This window comes from Pseudopodoces humilis, chromosome 13 (assembly GCF_049639895.1).
Source record: "Pseudopodoces humilis isolate 2021_Gansu_Grassland_sample_001 chromosome 13, ASM4963989v1, whole genome shotgun sequence".
Taxonomy (NCBI): domain Eukaryota; kingdom Metazoa; phylum Chordata; class Aves; order Passeriformes; family Paridae; genus Pseudopodoces; species Pseudopodoces humilis.
Genome location: NC_142212.1, coordinates 15,271,032 through 15,288,705, shown reverse-complemented (window position 1 = coordinate 15,288,705; position 17,674 = coordinate 15,271,032). Strand labels below are relative to the sequence as shown.

The 17,674-nt window shown below is 42.4% G+C and overlaps 1 protein-coding gene across 3 annotated transcripts in view; it reads right to left on the bottom strand.

Annotated features, from left to right (window-relative positions):
- The window catches only part of SLC25A26 (solute carrier family 25 member 26), an 83,049-nt gene that overhangs the window by 11,421 nt on the left and 53,954 nt on the right, over positions 1 to 17,674 (bottom strand). For all 3 annotated transcript variants that reach the window (XM_088061681.1, XM_005522010.3, XM_014251682.2), the window contains 2 exons: positions 14,176 to 14,220; positions 3,131 to 3,200 (listed from right to left, as the gene is read on the bottom strand). In XM_088061681.1, coding sequence (XP_087917807.1) covers positions 3,131 to 3,200; positions 14,176 to 14,220 — 115 coding nt within the window. The remainder of the gene's footprint in view (positions 1 to 3,130; positions 3,201 to 14,175; positions 14,221 to 17,674) is intronic.

Sequence of the window (17,674 nt, the reverse complement as noted above, 5' to 3'; positions counted from 1 at the left end):
GCCTCCATGCGCTACCCAGATCTGGGGTGGTGTCCAAACAGTTCAGACAAGAGGCAAGGTTTGGTTCAAACACAACCTCAGGCTTAAAATCTCATTTAGACCTACCCTTGGGTTCTTCCCCACTGGCTGCTCAGGTATCACGTTTTCCCACTCCTCAAATACTCCAAACATCTCTGTTAAAACAACAAAGATGATGATAAAGCTGGACAAGGCCTTGAGGGATTAAATTATTAACAGATGAGTCAGAAAGGATTCCAAATCTCTAATATTTATGTTCATGCCTGTTACATTTCCATAAAAAGCCCATGGATCACATACATCCTTCTTACATATGAGGGCTGAAACTGCTGCCATTTCACAGGCACTGGGGATGGAATTCAACAGATTGTTGCTCTTGGTTCTGTCTTCACCAAATAGTTATAACCAACTCATACAGACACACACGTGTGTGTGTGCCATAAAGGGAAGCTAAACAGGACTTTTCTTTCAGTTTTTTTTCAGCTTATTACCCTGCCCCTCAGGACCTTTAACATATTTTTAGAAAGTATTGAATTCAAGCAAAGAACACAGGAGAAAAGCCTGTCTGTGTGATTTCACCATCCCACCACCACCATGGTAGCATTTGACAGCTGATCTGTGTGCAAAGGTTGTTTTTTGGATAACATTCTCCTTTTAAGGTTTATAACACAATGATTTTAAATCACTTCTATGCACACATCCATCTTGTTTAATTCCCAGGGTACTGGTGAGGTTTTAATTTTTTTGTTTGTTTGTTTGTTTGTTTTTTGTTTTGGGGTTTTAATTTTTTTGTTTTGGGATAAAAAGGAAGGGATATAGAGTTTTAAAGAGCTCATCTGAGGCTACATGTAGGTAGTTAATAATTTTTAACTCTGGAATCTATTGTTCAGAATGCAGGAAATTATTTTTCCACTGCCTCCCCTCAGCAAGAAGGCTAAATATTTTCAGTGAAATAGAATGGATGCAGTACCAGAATAGATCAGCATCAGGGCCAACTTGTTACGTATTTCAGAGGGAGGCAATGGAGACAGAGGGGAAGGTTCTGATCCAAAAAGAGCTCAAGCTCCTGAGCTTTGAAGCAGGTCCTCAAAGGACACACGGGAAGGGAAGATTACAATACTGCTGGTGAAAAAGAAATAATAGAGAGACAAAGAACAGAGAAAGAAAACCGGGCTGGAGGAAGGGCAACCCAATTTATCCTCACCAATTACAACAGATCTACAAAATAAGACTGCAGCTCTGCAAAGATTTGTCCTTGGGGAATAGAACCTATGAAGACAACAAGGCTGAAGTGTCTCATCTACCACTACATGGACCTGGAAGTCTCTGTGCTGCTCCAGGACCTGGTGTCTCCTCCAACACAAAGTGTTGGTGTCCCCAGAGTGTGCCAAAGAACAGTGAGCACGTGTCCATGCACAGCTGTGCCTCTGGAAGCTCCTTCTGCAAGATTTCTGCTAAAAAAGGTGCAGACACTGCTGAACATCTATTAAACAGTAGCAAATCTAAGCACAACTGGTCAGAATCAGGACATACAGAGAAGGAATTAGAGGAACTGGGTTAAATTTCCAACTGAGGCACCAAATTTGACCTCAGGAAATTACTCTGCAAGGCTTTGGGTAAATCAGATAACCTTTCCAGCTCTCTGAACATGCCTGAACACAGTTTTTGTATCAATCTAACTGTAAAGAAATCAACAGTGGTAAATTAATGATCCCCATCACACCTGCAGACATATATATTGCATTTTAAAGTATTTTTAGTCTGTTAGTTTGATTTGTTTCAAAACAGAAAAGAACAATCTGCTTCATTCACTCTTATTTTGTTTGATGATGGCAGTGTAAAATCCAACAGCAGGATCTTAGACAGAATAAAACTCCCTTCCCATCAACATAAACAGAAAAAATACAGCTGGACAAGACTACAAGAGGTCACCTAAAATATTCCCTCAGCCCCAAAAAGGAATCAGTTCTACCTAAACCATTCCCTCATTGCTCACACACCCAATCTACTTAACTCTGCAGCTACAGCCACACTGCCTCCCCTCAGCTGTGCAGTTTCAGTGCCTTTCAAAATGAAGCCTCAGTCTCTGCTGGAATTCTGCTGCTATTAATACTACACTTCCCCTAACAGAACTTATTTTTAAAAAATTACATACAATGCAATGGCTCTGATTTTTTTAAGTTATCAAAGAACAAGCTTTGCTTTTGATAATCTCTATTTCAAGAAATGCTATAATTTCTCTTTAAACAGGATTTATTTTTTCCACATATTCTGTTACTGGTTTGGAATCTCTAAATGTATTTTAGCTCTGTGGGGAAAAAGCTCTGCCTATCCATCCCTTTACTATTAATCTGTTTTTTCTATTAAGACAGCTGAAGCTCTCCTCCCTCAAACTTGTTAGCTATACTGATGAGTCATTAATTGACTTTTTTTCCCCCTTCTTTTTGTTTTCTTGGAAACAAGTACAGTAGGCTAAAATCAAGCAAGAAGCCTACTGAAGAATTCAATTAACTTCTGGCTTGTTTGGTAACAAATAGTGCAGTATTGTATTCTGCCACTCTTTATTCTTGCTGTAGTGTCTGGAGATTGCCCAGATGTTTCATCCTCTGGGTTTCTTTGCTGCGGAAGGCTTTTGCCTCCAGGCTGAGCAGTGCTGGCCCTCTGCTCTCCTGCCTCCAGTTAATCTACGTGGCTGTCAGAGCTGTCACAGGAATGGTGAATCACGGCCTCTGCAATCACTTCAGCCCCTGGGGAAGTGCTTGGAGCGAACAGCTGCACAAACCCCCACCCAAACTAAGTTTCTCCTGGATGAGGATTTTACAAATCAACTTTGAAATAATCACAAAGCCTGACTGACAGGCCCGCAGTTTTTAAATAACAGAAATTTGTCAAAAACAAATTGGTTGTCTTTCAAACAGACACCCTGGTTGAGTCTTTTTTTTTTCTTCCTCTCCTTCCTTTGCTGACTTTCTTTTCCAAACAACAACTGGATCCGTTTTCTTCTAAACAAACTTGAATTACAAAGGAATGTTGTTCTGCTATACTTAATAGATTTGCACATTTTTCCCTTTCTTCTTTAGTCTTTCCCAGTATAACATATAATCCTTTGCACCTGCAAAAGCTCCACAGACTGCTGACTGCCAAGAATCCACCACGTGACCCTGCTTCCATGACCAGAGTTCCTGTGTTTAAAGAGAAAGGAAAATAAAAAGTTATTAAATGTTTGAATCTATCTGATCCCCATGCGAGTTAACTCTGAGGATGGGAACTTAAGTGAAAAGCTATTTTTGTGGCATTTTTGAGTGATGTAATAAGTGATTTTTCCCAAGGAACTTGTGTACTTGAACAAGCAGATGGAGTGAGAAAGACGTCTGGAACTGAGGAGGGCTTGAAGCAAATTGCTTTCATGGAATTCATATGTATGTATTTAAGCCTGTGGCCATGCAACTTTGCAAATATTTTGTGAATTTATTTTCTTTTTGGCAGATAAAACAGCACAAAGCAAAACACTGAGCGGGAGGGCGGCATGCGAGAACCAATATCAGCTCAGCCCCGATGTACAAAAGGTTCCCATTTAAAATGAACAGCTCCCACTTCCATGAGATACAAGTCCTGTTTGTTCCCCTACATTTCTTAAACCAACCCTTCCCCTCACACTCCCCCAAAAAACCCCATCATTAAGAAATTACTCTTATCACTCCCTTTATACCCCAAAGCAGGTGTGTCTCTGTTTTTGACTTGGCGTCTTTAGGGACCACACACCCTCCTCTCCATGGCTCCCACACACCCTGCTCCCATCCATTAACTCACAGCAGCATTTAAACACACACATTTAAAGCCCCAGCAATAACAGTGCCTTCCAAAACCACCTCTCACGTCACATCACACAGCCTGACGGGCCTGGGCGGTATCAGCAGCAAAGGCCAGCGTCTGCTGAGAGGGTTTGCCTTGGCAGCTACAGTCACTGTGTCCTCTCCTCCTTCACCCTGCTCCATCACCCCTTTCTCATCTCCTGAAACACTTCACACTGCAAGCTCCCTGGAGGAGAGCCTTCTGGTTTATGATGTGAGGATCAGTACTGAGCAAAAAGCAATGGGATCCACGGCCCGTCTGAGGCCCACCACAGAGAAATCGGCAATTTTATTTTATAGCTGTGGCATTCTCCTTCTTTTTAAAATCATATTACTTCTGTACTATAAAATTTTCTTATGAGCAACTGGATAGCAGTGCTAGGCTGAGATTACTGCTCTTGGGCTCCTGGTCTGCAGTACAGCCACTTTCCACCGGAGCAGGAGAACTCTGCTCTCGTTTGCTGACTCTTCATTTAACATGCCGTCCTCGTGACTCGCTTCTTCCAACTTGGCTGGTGGTTATATTTCAGTTGAATGTTTTAAAAATCAAACTGTTCAAGCAACAATGGCCAGCCACAATGTTGTTTGGTACCCTGCCACAGCTAAATAGCTGCAGCTCTGCTGTACGAAAGCACTAAAGGGGTTCCGGGCTCTCTAATGTTAGCCATTCTTTTCCTGGTGTTTTCGGTATGGGCTGCTCTTCTGCCGTCACCCACAGCAGAAACTGATTTTCATCTCATAAATAAATAAATAGAGATTCATAATTTTTCAAAACCATAATATGCTTTTCTGGAATAACTTAAACTCTTCACACACACAGTTCTCTTGCAGCTCAGTCCTGATGGAAGAAGGACACACTCCCTTAGAAAAACTACCTTCCAGAGTGTCTAGGTGCTGTCAAAGCATAAATCCCACCTTCAGCACCCATGTGCAAAACACTTTGGGTGCTTAAGAAACCTTGAATTGAAAGTCAGGGTTTAAAAACTGAGCTGCCAGAGCCACAACTTTCTTTTGATAAAAACAGAATTATTGTATTTTTTAATTAAATGTTCTCCAAACATCTGTACATCTACAGCCAAACCTGAGAACTCAGAACAGTTACTGCTGCCATGTAAAAATGCGCTGTGGAAGAGCTGCTGGAGGACTAAGGAAAAGCAGCCCATTAATACAGATGTTCATGGCTTTGCCAGAAGCACAGCCTATTCTCAGTCATGATGGGGTTTTATGTTAACGTCATTGTCCGAAGAAGAAGGAAAAGGTCATTCTGATTTCTTGGCATGTAGCTCTAAAATCTAGTTTCTGATAAAGCCTGGCTGCCCAGTGCAGCTCTGCACAAAGAGCCTCTGCCAAGCAAGGCACACGGTGATGAATTCCCATCCATTAGGCCTGCAAATTGACAACAGGTATTTGCAACAGTCATGCAATACGGAAAATGGTTTAAAAGGGTGGAGCCAGGAACAGTTCAATTAAATTAGGGAAAAGAAGAATTGAGGCTGGATAACAGGAAGCAAATTCCCCAACAGTGAGGTCTACTGAACCGTGGAGCCAGCCTCCCCAGGGAGGAGAGGAAAGCCCTCTCCTTTGAGTCATTTAAAAATAGATTGGAGAAGGCACTCAAGACTGTACTGTGGGGAATAATCCTGCGCTGGCAAGGGCAGGATGGGATGACTTCATGTGTTTCTTTACGTCTCCAATTTCAGTGATTCACCCAGAGCTCCAAACCTGAACATGCAGAAGAGCAAGGGGGAAGCAGGGCACGAGGACACGATGCTGGAGGAAGCCAAGAGGAACAAGTGTCACAGGGCCAAGAGGACCAGCAGGACTCTGGTCCAAATTCTTTCTAACCACACAATGCTGTGGGCCAGGATGACGTGCTGGAGGTCACACATGTTTTCTCTCATAGTCCATGGACCAACTAATTGACAGGGCTTTGTGGTAAGTCAGGCCTGTAAGTTCTTCAAAGACACTCACCCTCTGAGCAGGTTTTAATACCATTAAGGCAGGGCAAAGCACAGAAGCTGTTAGGGGTTTGTAGATTACTATAAAACCAGGGCCTTGTTCCTGGAAAGAAACATAGGATCCGTATATATATATATCTCCCCAAAACACTGACTTTGAACAAAATTGCTGAGATACAGTGCTTAAAGCACACTGCCATCCTAGATGCTGCACAGAAGCAGAAAAGCCTTCCTCTCGTGGGGGGATAATGGTGAGAGCTCAGAGCCCAAGTGGCACAGCTCAGAGGCTCCAAAAAAGGGCAGAAGTGCCCATGTGATGCCTGCAGAAGCCCCAGTGACACTGCCCTCTCTCCACATGCTCCTGCAACATGAAACACAACCTGGGAATTAAAAGCAACACCACTGCAGCAGTTGGCTAAGCCTGGGTCCCCCACCACCATCACCAAAAAGGCTTCTACGTGCTCACACTGTGCTCCTGCAGCAGAAGGCTGCAGGGGATAACCTGACTTTTCCAGGGCAATACCCATTCCCGCTAGCATTCACAGCCTAGGAAAGCAAAATGACAAGGAGCACATAACATGAAAGCGGCCGCCATGCCAAGCCTGTGTCATGTGTATTCTATTAAGCTGAAGGCTGAATAGAAGACTTTGTTTTCCACTTCAAAGGACCCCATCCCAATCTCTTTCTCTCTTCCCTTATGAATAACAAATTGGAAATAAATCTTCTGGCTGAAGTGCATGGAAACTCATACAGTTGGGGCCCTCTGCAGCTTCCCAGCTCAATCACATGGTAATTTTTTTTGTAAACACTTTTCTGTGATATATATGTAAATCTCACTGTGCATTGCTGCACCATGTAAAGCAATACAGTGGGTGTGGCCTCAGGGGATGGGACACAGCGGGAAGCCTGGCTGCATATTTCCAATTATTCACAGGGATAATGTTCACAGAGAAGGGTCAAGTTTTATACGTGGACAGAGCCCTACTTTTCTTCCTAGCGATCCCATTTCATCCTGCTCCATAGGCCAGTGTCCCCTAATTCTCACCACAAACGTTATTTAGCTCTTTTGATACTGAGAAAACAAGGACATCTCATTTTGTTGGGCAGAGGGAGCGTTGGAAAAGTCACTCTCAAGATATACCAAAGGCCCTTCAACCTAAAAACAAACAGAAAAGGAAAATATTACCTCTGCTTTTAAATACTGGGGGGAAGAATTTGGTGCCCACAAATATGGACTCCTCAGTGGTGAGGACACCTGGCCTCCAGATGGCAAATGACCTTTGACCAGTGCACACAACTCCTACATGTGCATGCCTGTCACTTTTGCCACACATTCATAGTAAAAGTTTGTGGCAAAAATCAGCTGTCAGCTTTGTGTTCTCAACACAGCCAGGTCGTGGTCTGTTTTCAGGACATCTAAGATTTGGTAATCCAGGAAAACACAGCACTCACACATCTCCCAAACCTGATGACCAGCCCAACACCACCAATGCTGCAGGAAGCATTGCAGAGAATAAGACATCTCTGTCTTGGCCTTGCTATTCTTCAAGCCAGCAGAACTCATGGCATACACTACGCTTGCAGCTGAATAAATATTACAATTCACTCCAATGATAAGCATCTATAGTATCTCTGTGTACCCCTCTGTTCACAACAGTGTTCAGCTTCATGATAACGGGGGAGAAAAAGTCAGTACAAATGAATCACATGGATCTGTGTGCATGTGTGGTCCTGCAGACTGAGGAAAGAAAAGCAATTTTCATGTTTGCCTTTCCTACTGGGAATTCTACTCACAACGTGGCATTCTGCACGGCTGACCCTTACAGATGCATGGCACATTAGCTACAGGAGAAGCAAAAAATTCACAAGTTGATTGCAGTTTCTATACATAAAGTCAACATGGAGCAAAGAGCCAAACGCCCTCCTCAGTGGATTTTTATGTGCATATGTGCAGCATATGGGCAAGTACATGTGTATATTATCTTGCAGGAAACATGCAAGCCCAAACATGGGAAAAATTCAATGATCTAAGTTCACTGTTGATATAAATGCTGAGACTCCATTTGCACTAATGGAGTTGTGCTCACTTATGCCAGTAGTGAATTCAGTCCTAGAATTAAACCCACCCAAATCCTAGATAAATTGAAAGAGAACAAAAGTTGGCCTATATGCAAGAGCATATTTTTCATGTTAAAAGCATTTCATTCCCTTTTTCTGCCCATATAATACTGCATTGATGTCTGTGACCCATTTGGATGTAAATCAAAATGGATGTGCTAAAAGCCTGGTTAAAGGAAATGTTCTTTGAAATAGTGTTCCCATGGCAAGGCAGAACAGCTACACTCAGTTTCCATGGCACAAAGGGACATATAGGGAAGGAAAATGCACTTCTGAAAAATCACTTAAAGCCATCAGGGTTTTTCCTTGAGCACCTGCACTGCTCTTACCTAATAGAACTGTGCTTCATAGGCCTGTGTGACTAAATTACATGGAAGAATTATATAAATCCGCTAAGATTCTTCAGCAAATAGCCAGCGTCCAAATCAAATCTTCGATATTCAAACATCCCCAGATGTCACTGGCAAGCTTAGCAACTTCTAGAGAACCTCTTGTGGCCTGGGCATGACCAAGAGCATCACAATCTGGCTCTGTATCTACAGACTGTGTGAGCCTGTTTTCCTCTGGTCTGTTTAAATGCTGTATTGATGATCCAAGGCCATCTGACTTTTCCCAAACGTGCCTGCAGTGCTGTGAGCAAGGGTTGCATTTGTTTCTCTCCCTTTGGTGCAGATGGTGTGCAGCATTCCTTGGGCTGTGCCCCAGGACTGCGTGAATGACACTTATTGTGGCAGCAATAAAGCCAGGGCTGTTTGCTCAACAGCTGCTGGGTGCATTGTTCCTTTGTGAGAAAAATGCAGCCGCTCTGCTCATGGCATGGACATGCTACATCCCGCCCCCAACGCCCCATGCAAAGCTGTTTTCCTGATTCAGCACCTAAGCAAATGGCAGACAGTGTTATTTAACCATTAGGACTTAATCCCAAAATCAGCCCAAGCGTTCCTCCAAGAGGGAGCGAGGCATGGTAGAACACTTACTGCACTGCCTGCGAGGAAATGGCTTTAAAGCTGTGCCTGGGTTTCATTTACTCTTGACTTACATGCAGCTGAGCACAGAGGAAAGAAATACTAGACTGCTTCTCCAGGAAAAAAAGAAAACGGTCACCTACCTGTAGAGCAGGGAAAGAGCCATTTAAGGCCCAGTTTGGCTACATGCCTCTATTTTCTAGTTGCCCTGTTAAGCAGCAACAGATTTAACTATAAATTCTAGGAGGGAAATAGAATGTGGTTTATTGATTCAATGGTGGAGTTATAAACACATATTACTGCTGGGAACCCCAGCTGCCTGGAGAGAAGTATTCTGTAAACTTTTCATTCTTACTAACTTTAAAAATCAGGTGCAATGAGCTTCAACCAAGGTTGGGATCTTCACTTTCCACAGAAAGCCATCAAGCAGTCCTTGCACAGCAAGCTTCGAGATGTATCTCAAAATTTATCTGCACTGATGACCAAGAGCAAGGCTGAACCAAACCAAAAATCAGTTCACACACTATACTGCCTATCCCAACCCCCAGAAGCTGAGTTCTCTGGGGGGGGACCAAGAGAGCCAAGCAAACGAGCATGTGCCATTGCTGTCTAGATCTACGGTTCAGTTCACCAGCACATTCCCCTCAACACAAGTGCCTCATGCCTATGGTGACAGCTGCACCTGAACAGAAAACAAAGGACCTAAATCCAATCCCAGACCTGCTCTCCATTATGTGGGCAAAAACCAGCTTAGTACCAACCCATGGAACTCCTGTTCGGACCCAACCAATTTTCTGATCCTGCTCAGCCTCACACAGGAATGGCTGGACTCTCCCCATTCTCTTTTTTTATTACACCTGTTAATTTGTGAGACCTACGGATTTGAGAAAATTATTTTATTGCTAAAACCAGTGACAAAAAAAAATTGTGGTCTCACTAGATCCTTGGGAGGTCTAAGAGCTCTAAATTTTGCTCAGCACTGAGACAAAGAGGGAAATCCTGGCCTCACTGAGTGCCAGAAGAGTCAGACATCACCTCAAGCATGGTCAGTTGAAGATTTTTATCTTTCTTTGAAGCTCCTGGGCCAGCAGAGCAGCACAGTGTGTGCCAGCCCTCCCAGAGAGGTTGGATGTATAGGGGCAGGATTGGCTGACCCTGATGTTCCACAGTCTCAGCAATGTCCAAGTGTCTCATCTTGGGTCAGACCTGTCTAATGAAAAAGACAAAAGGTTCCCAGGATAGTAGGTTTGTTTTCCTTAAAAAAATCCACCAACTAAACAAACAAAAAACCCCTTGTTTTTCAAATAAACTCATTTGAGACCTGTGTCCTCCTGTCCTGCCTGCTCCTTTCCTCCTCACTGGCTACCAAAGCCTTTTCTCCAGACATACAATACATTTGGTCTATAAAGAGACCATTCTCCCTGTACAGCTGCATTTGGGTAACTCTCAGAGGCTCTGAAGCGCAGCCAACATGCAGAAATATAAAACCCAAGAGGACTGAGTCTTGTTTCACCTGAGAAGGGTTTCTCATACACACAGCACTGTTCTCCAAGGGATCTGACCATTTCCACTGAGCTTTAAGAAAGGCATTTTTGAGAAGTTGTTTCTGGGCTCAAACCTAAGCAGAGGCTCTTGATTTTCTGTAGAGTTTTAAAATACTATTTTATTGAAAAAAAAACAAACTGAATGCCCTGTATTTCTGTAATACCCTCCCAGCAGAAATGAAAGTTGTCTTTTTTCTCACTTAGTTCTAAAAGAGAAGGATTAAAACATTAAACAAATGATAAATCACTTATGCGCTGCTGGTAGGAACTCAGATATGATGATTATAAATAAAATGTCTGAACAGAAGAGAATAAAAAATAAGACAGAAGGAATGGGCTCCACAGGGCCACAGTCATCTGAGCTGAGACTGCACAGCCCTGGCAGCAGGGTGGACACAGGAGCTGCACCAGGCTTCGTGTAACCCACAACAATTTCATGCCAAATACAGAGCCCACAGTGTGAAATTCCCACAGTAAGAAACACACATATAGTATTTCCAAAGCAACTCACTGAAGCACCCTGGAAATTCCAGGGTAATACAAGGGGACTGTATCTTACAACATTAATTCCAAAACCTGAACTAATATGGAAGTCTCTGTGCTTGGCTGGTATTTGGGAAGCACACCACATCTATGCTCCGTTGCCTTTTTTCAAGGCCACCTGGCTTTGAGATGGGAGCAAAAGTATTAATCCCACATAAAAAAAAGCCTAAACCTGATCAAACTGTCACAGTAATATTCAACCATGGTGTTCTTCTGAGGGTTGGTGCAGCAGAAAGCACATAAAATTTGTAACATCCTTTCTTTCCCTGAACTCTGAGAATAATTCAAGACTGTTTTACCTGTAAGGCTTGGACTAAAGAGACAGAAAAGAGCCACAGTAGCTCACCCTAGGTGGGAATTACAAGGTCCTGAAGTCTGATACACCATAGCAGTTTCCTTCTCCCTTTTGGTTTAAAGTAATAATCTGTGCCTCAAACAAAATGGAAAAATGGAGGATTGGGAAGAGAAAGGACATTAAGCACACCTTATAACAGTGTATGCTACCTAAATAAAAAAACACTAAAAAAATTTTAAAAATACTTTTTTTTAAATTAAAAGCACCATAATTTCCTTACTGTTGTTTCTTCAGTCATTGTGAACTAAGAAAGGAGTCTATTACCTGTTCCTAACTTGTGTGTTCACCTGAGTCACTATCCCTAAGACTTGTATTTGAAGCAGTATCTGTTTCTTTCTAATTACTTCAGTCCTCCCTTTGCCAGCACCCACAGCCAATGTAACCTTATAGTTCAGTAATCTATACAATGCTCTCTCTTCTTTTAGCATAGTTCAGTGCATGGCATGCAAGTTTGCTCTCACAGGGGACAGCTGGTGCACATTCACAGGCAGGACAAAACTGTGCATGTAAACTCTGTAACTAAAGCAGAAGGCATAACCAGAGCAGCTTGGAGTAGAGCAGATAGAGAAAATGAGATCTAAAAACACACCATTTGCTACCTATGACAAGCCTTTATTAGGCTTCTTTAAGCTTAACACCCTGCTGCTAGCTGCAGTCAGCACATATCTCAAGGAAAAGGAATCTCTCTTCTACTTCCATGTGTCTCCCTAATGTCCTTTCACAGTGGAAAGATCTTCCTCATTTTTATGGTGATTAGCTTGTTCATGCAATCATAAGACTGAGTCTATCTTCCATCAGCTTATGTGAGTTGGTAATAACAGTTTTAAAAATGACACAGCCACAGCACTTGTTCTGTTCTCTCAGTGAGATGGCCCACACACATCATACACAACTGCTCCTACAATTACTTTCTCGAGTAATCCTATTAATACAGTGCAGAATAGTCCCTCAGGCATCATCTCAATAACTTTTTTCTGTTCAGGCTTTGTGCCATTTTTCTCTTGTCCTTTACATTTCTATTTCTTTGTAATTACTGTCTGTTCATGCTCCCTTTGTGCACCCATGAGGAGCCCTACACCCTCAGCCACACTCCCAGTGATGCTACTGGCCACATCCATCCTCTTGATGGGACCATAATGATTTTTGTCCTTTGTTAGGCTGTCAGGACAATTTTTTAAGAGCTTCCCTCAGATAAACAAAATGTATTCTGCTTTCACTGCCTGGCTTTGATACGACAAACCCTGAGCTCTCTCCCTGTGCTGAGCCAAAGTGCCTGAGTATGCCAGACTGATTTTTGCAGTTTTCTACTCTTGAGTCCACATCAGAAGAATATAATGCAACAGGTTTGTGGAACAAACTGACACAAGCTTTGTTTCTCTTCAGATCTGCACTGACCTCTTTAGATTAAACATGATGCCTCATCCTGAGTGACTCACTCCTGTAGTTAGCTAAATTCAAACTGTCTTCTTTAAAGCCTGTAATGTAAACAACACATTTTACTGTCACAGCTATGTGGACGTTAGTTAAAACAACTTTACATTCTGCAAACAGCTACACAGTGTTGCTGGTTTATGTGGTTTTGGCACGAAAACCACACTTTTGCCCTTCAAGCATTGTCACCTCTTGCTCCCAAACACGGCTGCACTAACCATTAGCAGGTCGGGCCAGTACCACTGCTGAAGAGTTTACAGAAAGCCATTCCTGGATACTGGCAGGGAAACAGATTCCTAATAAGGCAGCCCAAGCTCCCCTGTGCAGTGGGATGATACCCAGACCCCACAGCAGGCTGAGCTCATGAAGCACCTACAGAATCCACCACAAACACAGCTCAGTTCTGCAAAAGCTCTTGATGATTTTCATGCTACTCTTGCCAGTGGATTCACCTTTAAATCAAACTCCCTGAAGACTCTACGTGCAAATATTCACACTGTGGGCTTGTCCCTCCCAACAGCCCCAGCTACAGACACACAGCAAGAGGACAAAATCCAACATACAAGGAGCCAGTTTGGGTCTCCCTGCTGAGCTTGCTCAGAAGTCCAGCACTCCTACAAAGAAGAAAGTTTCTCTCTCCAGCTCCTCTTTTATAAATACATTTTGCTACTATGTTTTTAATGATCTATAATAATTCTCTGTTCTTCCACCCCATGACCTCCAAGTAACTTGAAAAACCTTTCATTTCATCTTTTGTAGTCAGTTCAAGGAAATACAGAGGGATGGAGAAATTACATCTTCAAATCCAACCTTCCACTCACAAATCTATATCCTTACTCTGACCATGATAAACAGAGCAACCAGCTGCTGGTGGGAGAACAGCATATCATTCCAAACAACTGCACTGTTAAAACATCATCCATTGACACCTTCTTTAAATGACCTTAAAAAAAAGTACATGCAGACAATCAAAATATATTTTCAGTGACGTTTACAAAACCCAGGCTAAAACAGTTTTCTCATTCACAATTTCCTTTTGCCATGAAGAGCAAAACACTAAAAAAATTAAAATAAAATAAAATTTAAAAAAAAAAGTCACACAACACAAGGTGATTCCCACTCTTTTTAAGCAGTAAAAAAAGTTAGAACCGAAGATAAAATTTCTGGCATGCTGGGAGTAAAATCTAGCCTGCATGCCACAGATCAGTGGTTAGATATTCCCTGTTATTTTTCAGATATTCAAGCATATGATCTTCACAAGCACAGGTAAGTTGGCACATAATTACTGATTCTTGAACATATCTATAATCGCAATAATGGAGTTAGACAAGTTACCATGGAAGGCCTTTGCAAAATGTATAACTTCTATTTCCATCAGTAAAAAGAACTTACCTTTAAGGACTCCCAGAGGGGAAACTGTACCAGAGAGAAAGGAATCTGGAGAGGTGGGAAAGAAAAAAAAAAAGAACAACAACATAATGTTACAGAAGTAAATTGGGTTAGCATGTTCCTCAACTGGCTAAATTAGGAACAGTTATTGTTCTCTCAGTGAACTGCAGCTTATTACACTTACAAATCTTTACGGACACTTTATGTATGCTGCCATTAAATGACTGGTTTCACTAAAGCAGTTTTACTTTGTTTATCACATTCCCTGCTGAGAGGTTAATGTATTGTTACCAGGGTGGCCTAGAAGAGCAATAAGCAGTGTGATCTAGTGCAGGGACATTCTTGGTTTGTCAGTCAGCCAAGAAAGCCATAAGGATGGTTCAAGAAACAAGTTCCCAAGGCCAGGAACACAGCTTGGCAAAAAACATCTTCAAAAGTGCAGACTCTCACAGATGCTGAGCTTTTGTGCTGCAACCAGGGCTCTGCAGTTGGGCATCAGCTGCAAAAACGTTCCTGAACACGTCCCATGATCTCCCATGAACCAGCTCCCCTGAGAATTAAAAGCAGGTTGTGAGGAGCTACCACAACCCAAATAAAAGGGAGAAGCTTGGTGGTTCTCTTCTTACTGCCTGTACATGGGGTTCTTCTGTCCTCAACAGCCTGTATCTCTGTCTAGGCTCATTCCTGCTGCCACCCACCCCAGGAGTGACTGTGCAGTTCCATGTCCTTCACAGATTTTGCCCTGATAGAAACCCCAACTCACCAGTCAGTTTTCATTGTGAACACACTGAAACACTTTGCAACAAGAGACATTACTTTCCAAGGCTATGCCTTCTATCATATTTTTTCCTCTGCAAAGCCCTCCCTCCACTAAATTCTTCCTTGTCCTTCACCTCTCAGAGAAGCCCTAATGCCAACCTCTGGTGCCAGCTCTGCCCTTGCTATCTCCAGGCTGAATATCTGTCTCAAGATATCTCAGAGAAAAGGGTCTCCAGGAAAGCACTGGCCTGTCCTAGGATCGCCCTACAGCTGTATCTGCAGGACTGCTCTGCCCCTTCCTAAAGCTCCATTAGCTCCTTCATTTTGTTAGCCAGTCAACCCCAGGCTCAAATCTTCCTCCAACTACCTATTTTCTTCTACTTTTATCTTCCTTAATTTTCCCCCTTGTTTAGGCTGATTTGGCAGTTCATATATCAAATTATTTAGTCTCAGAAAGCACTTACGCATCTTTTACCATGAAAAGGAGTAGATACTCAAAATGGATCATGCTTATTTAATGCAGATATCTTTGCTCTGAGTAATGTCAGGTTAAAAACATTCACTAAAGATATGAATGGCTTATTAAACTCGAATTCAAGCTACACAAAGGAATCTGAACTGGAACATCCATTCAACATCACAGGAGTCAAAGAGTATTGTCTGCTTCCCTGTGCTGCAAGTAATGATTAATAAATGAGTCTATTAAGTTAATCTGCCAGGCAAAACTAAACTTGACAGACACCTGCCACAGAAAATTTGTTATCTATTCAGGCAGGAAACGGTAGTGAGAAGAAATCAATGTCACTGCTGTACATTGAGCTGACAAACTGAAATCTCAGAGGAAGTTTGTCATCTTGGACAACGAGCAATATCCCTGGTGGCATCTCAGAGCCTCACAATAAAGGTCAGACATGGCTCTTATTTATCAGGGTCTTGAAACTCTAGTGTAGCAATTAAATTTCATTTTTAATACTAGGTGAAAAAGCCCTGCTCTTTGACAGTAATGTGTGGTAATATATTTACAAGAAGATATATACACATTCACGTGCTACTGCAGCATTGTTGAATTGAAATTATATGGAATGATTTCTTTGCAATGTAAAACAAAAAGCAACATAATCTTCTATTATCTAGGCCAAAAATATAGGGGAAAATAAGTAACAATAACCAATACATTTGCTTCAAATTCGTTAAAAAGAGAAAAGGAAACGCTCTGTATCCAGCTGTACACCAAACAAAACAAGCTTTCAGATACAGCCTCCAAGTTTTGCTTTTTTATGCTTGTGAATGAGTAGTAAAATTAAGCAGCTGTTAATAAGACAACAAGGGAACCTTGTGACATAATCCCCTTTATATCGCCTTGCTAGAAGCATTTCAATCAAAGGGGAAACCTGTTCACAAGAGTTGTTTGATTTTCAGTGTTAGTGGTGTTTGCTTTCTGTGTCCTGCTCAGGGGGAGCCCGGGCTGGATGGGGATTATGGGTTTCCCTTTTCCCCCATGTGCCCCATGGGATGCAGCCTGGGAAGATTCAGGTTGTTTATCAGAGGGACCTGCCCAGCCACTGGGCTCCCTCCTCTCTAGGAGAGCTGCAGGACAAGGCTCTAAACATTCATAAATCACGCTTTACTAGAGTTTAAAAACTTGCAAAACCCAAACAAAATTGGAAGCACCACCAAGCAGAGCAGCAGCATCTTTGCTGCACTAAGAAGATCCTAAGGAGATGTCCTACATTTACTGCAGTCACCCATTGGATCCTGTCTGACGTCCTAAAAACAAAACCCACACAAGCAATTTCATGGGTATTAGAATGAAAGACTCTGTCTTCCTGCAGATTTGGGTTTTGTCATCAGATTCTCTGAAGCCAAATAATTTCCAAGCCGCCTCCGGCAATCTTCCCATGACGGGGACCTCCATCACATTTCTCCTCGAGATCTATTCCACAGCCCTTGCTAAAAGTTCAGCTCCTGTTGAAAGCCTTCCCTCAAACCCTTTACTCACCTTTATTATGCCCTCACACATACATTTTCAAGAAAGTTATCAGAACTCCTGTTTATCTTTGCAGCCTCTGCCCTTCCGCCACATTTCTGTGGTCAAGATGTGAAGGGCTGCGCAGGCTGCTGTGTGTCCGTGTGTGCAAACACCCTGCTTGCATAAGCCTTGTCTCCCTAAGAGACCAGACTAAACAGCCCACACCCAAAAGTACCATTAATATATGCAAAAAAAAAAAAGAAATAGCTCTGAGAGGGCAGCTCATCTGACCATGAAAAAGCCTTTTGATGGCTTATTGCCCTTTATTCTTCCACCACGGCAGGCGTGACAAAATCTTGCAGTCTGGGGACACTTCTTAATTTGAACACTTAGAGCATTTCATTCCTTTTCATATTTTGCTTCTTAAAAGAAAAGCTCTTCAGCAATGAACAGAATCACACCCTTGTAGGCAGAGATATTTCTGCCTGAAATAGGCTAAGGCAACAATAAAAATGTGGTCCACACATGTGGGTAACTTGCTGCCAGCAAATATGAAACCCTGGCAAGCTCCACCAACCTCTCATTCGACATTAATATAAAATAGACAGAGAGTACCAGTTCTCATGTCTGGCCTAATGTTATATAACTATGCTGTTTGTTCATCAGAGTCAACCCTTAAACACACACAAAAGGCAAATTTAAAGCCCCCAGACAGCTGCAAATAATTATTCTAAAATGTTTTATAGGTTAGTGAAATTATCGTTTACTCTGGTC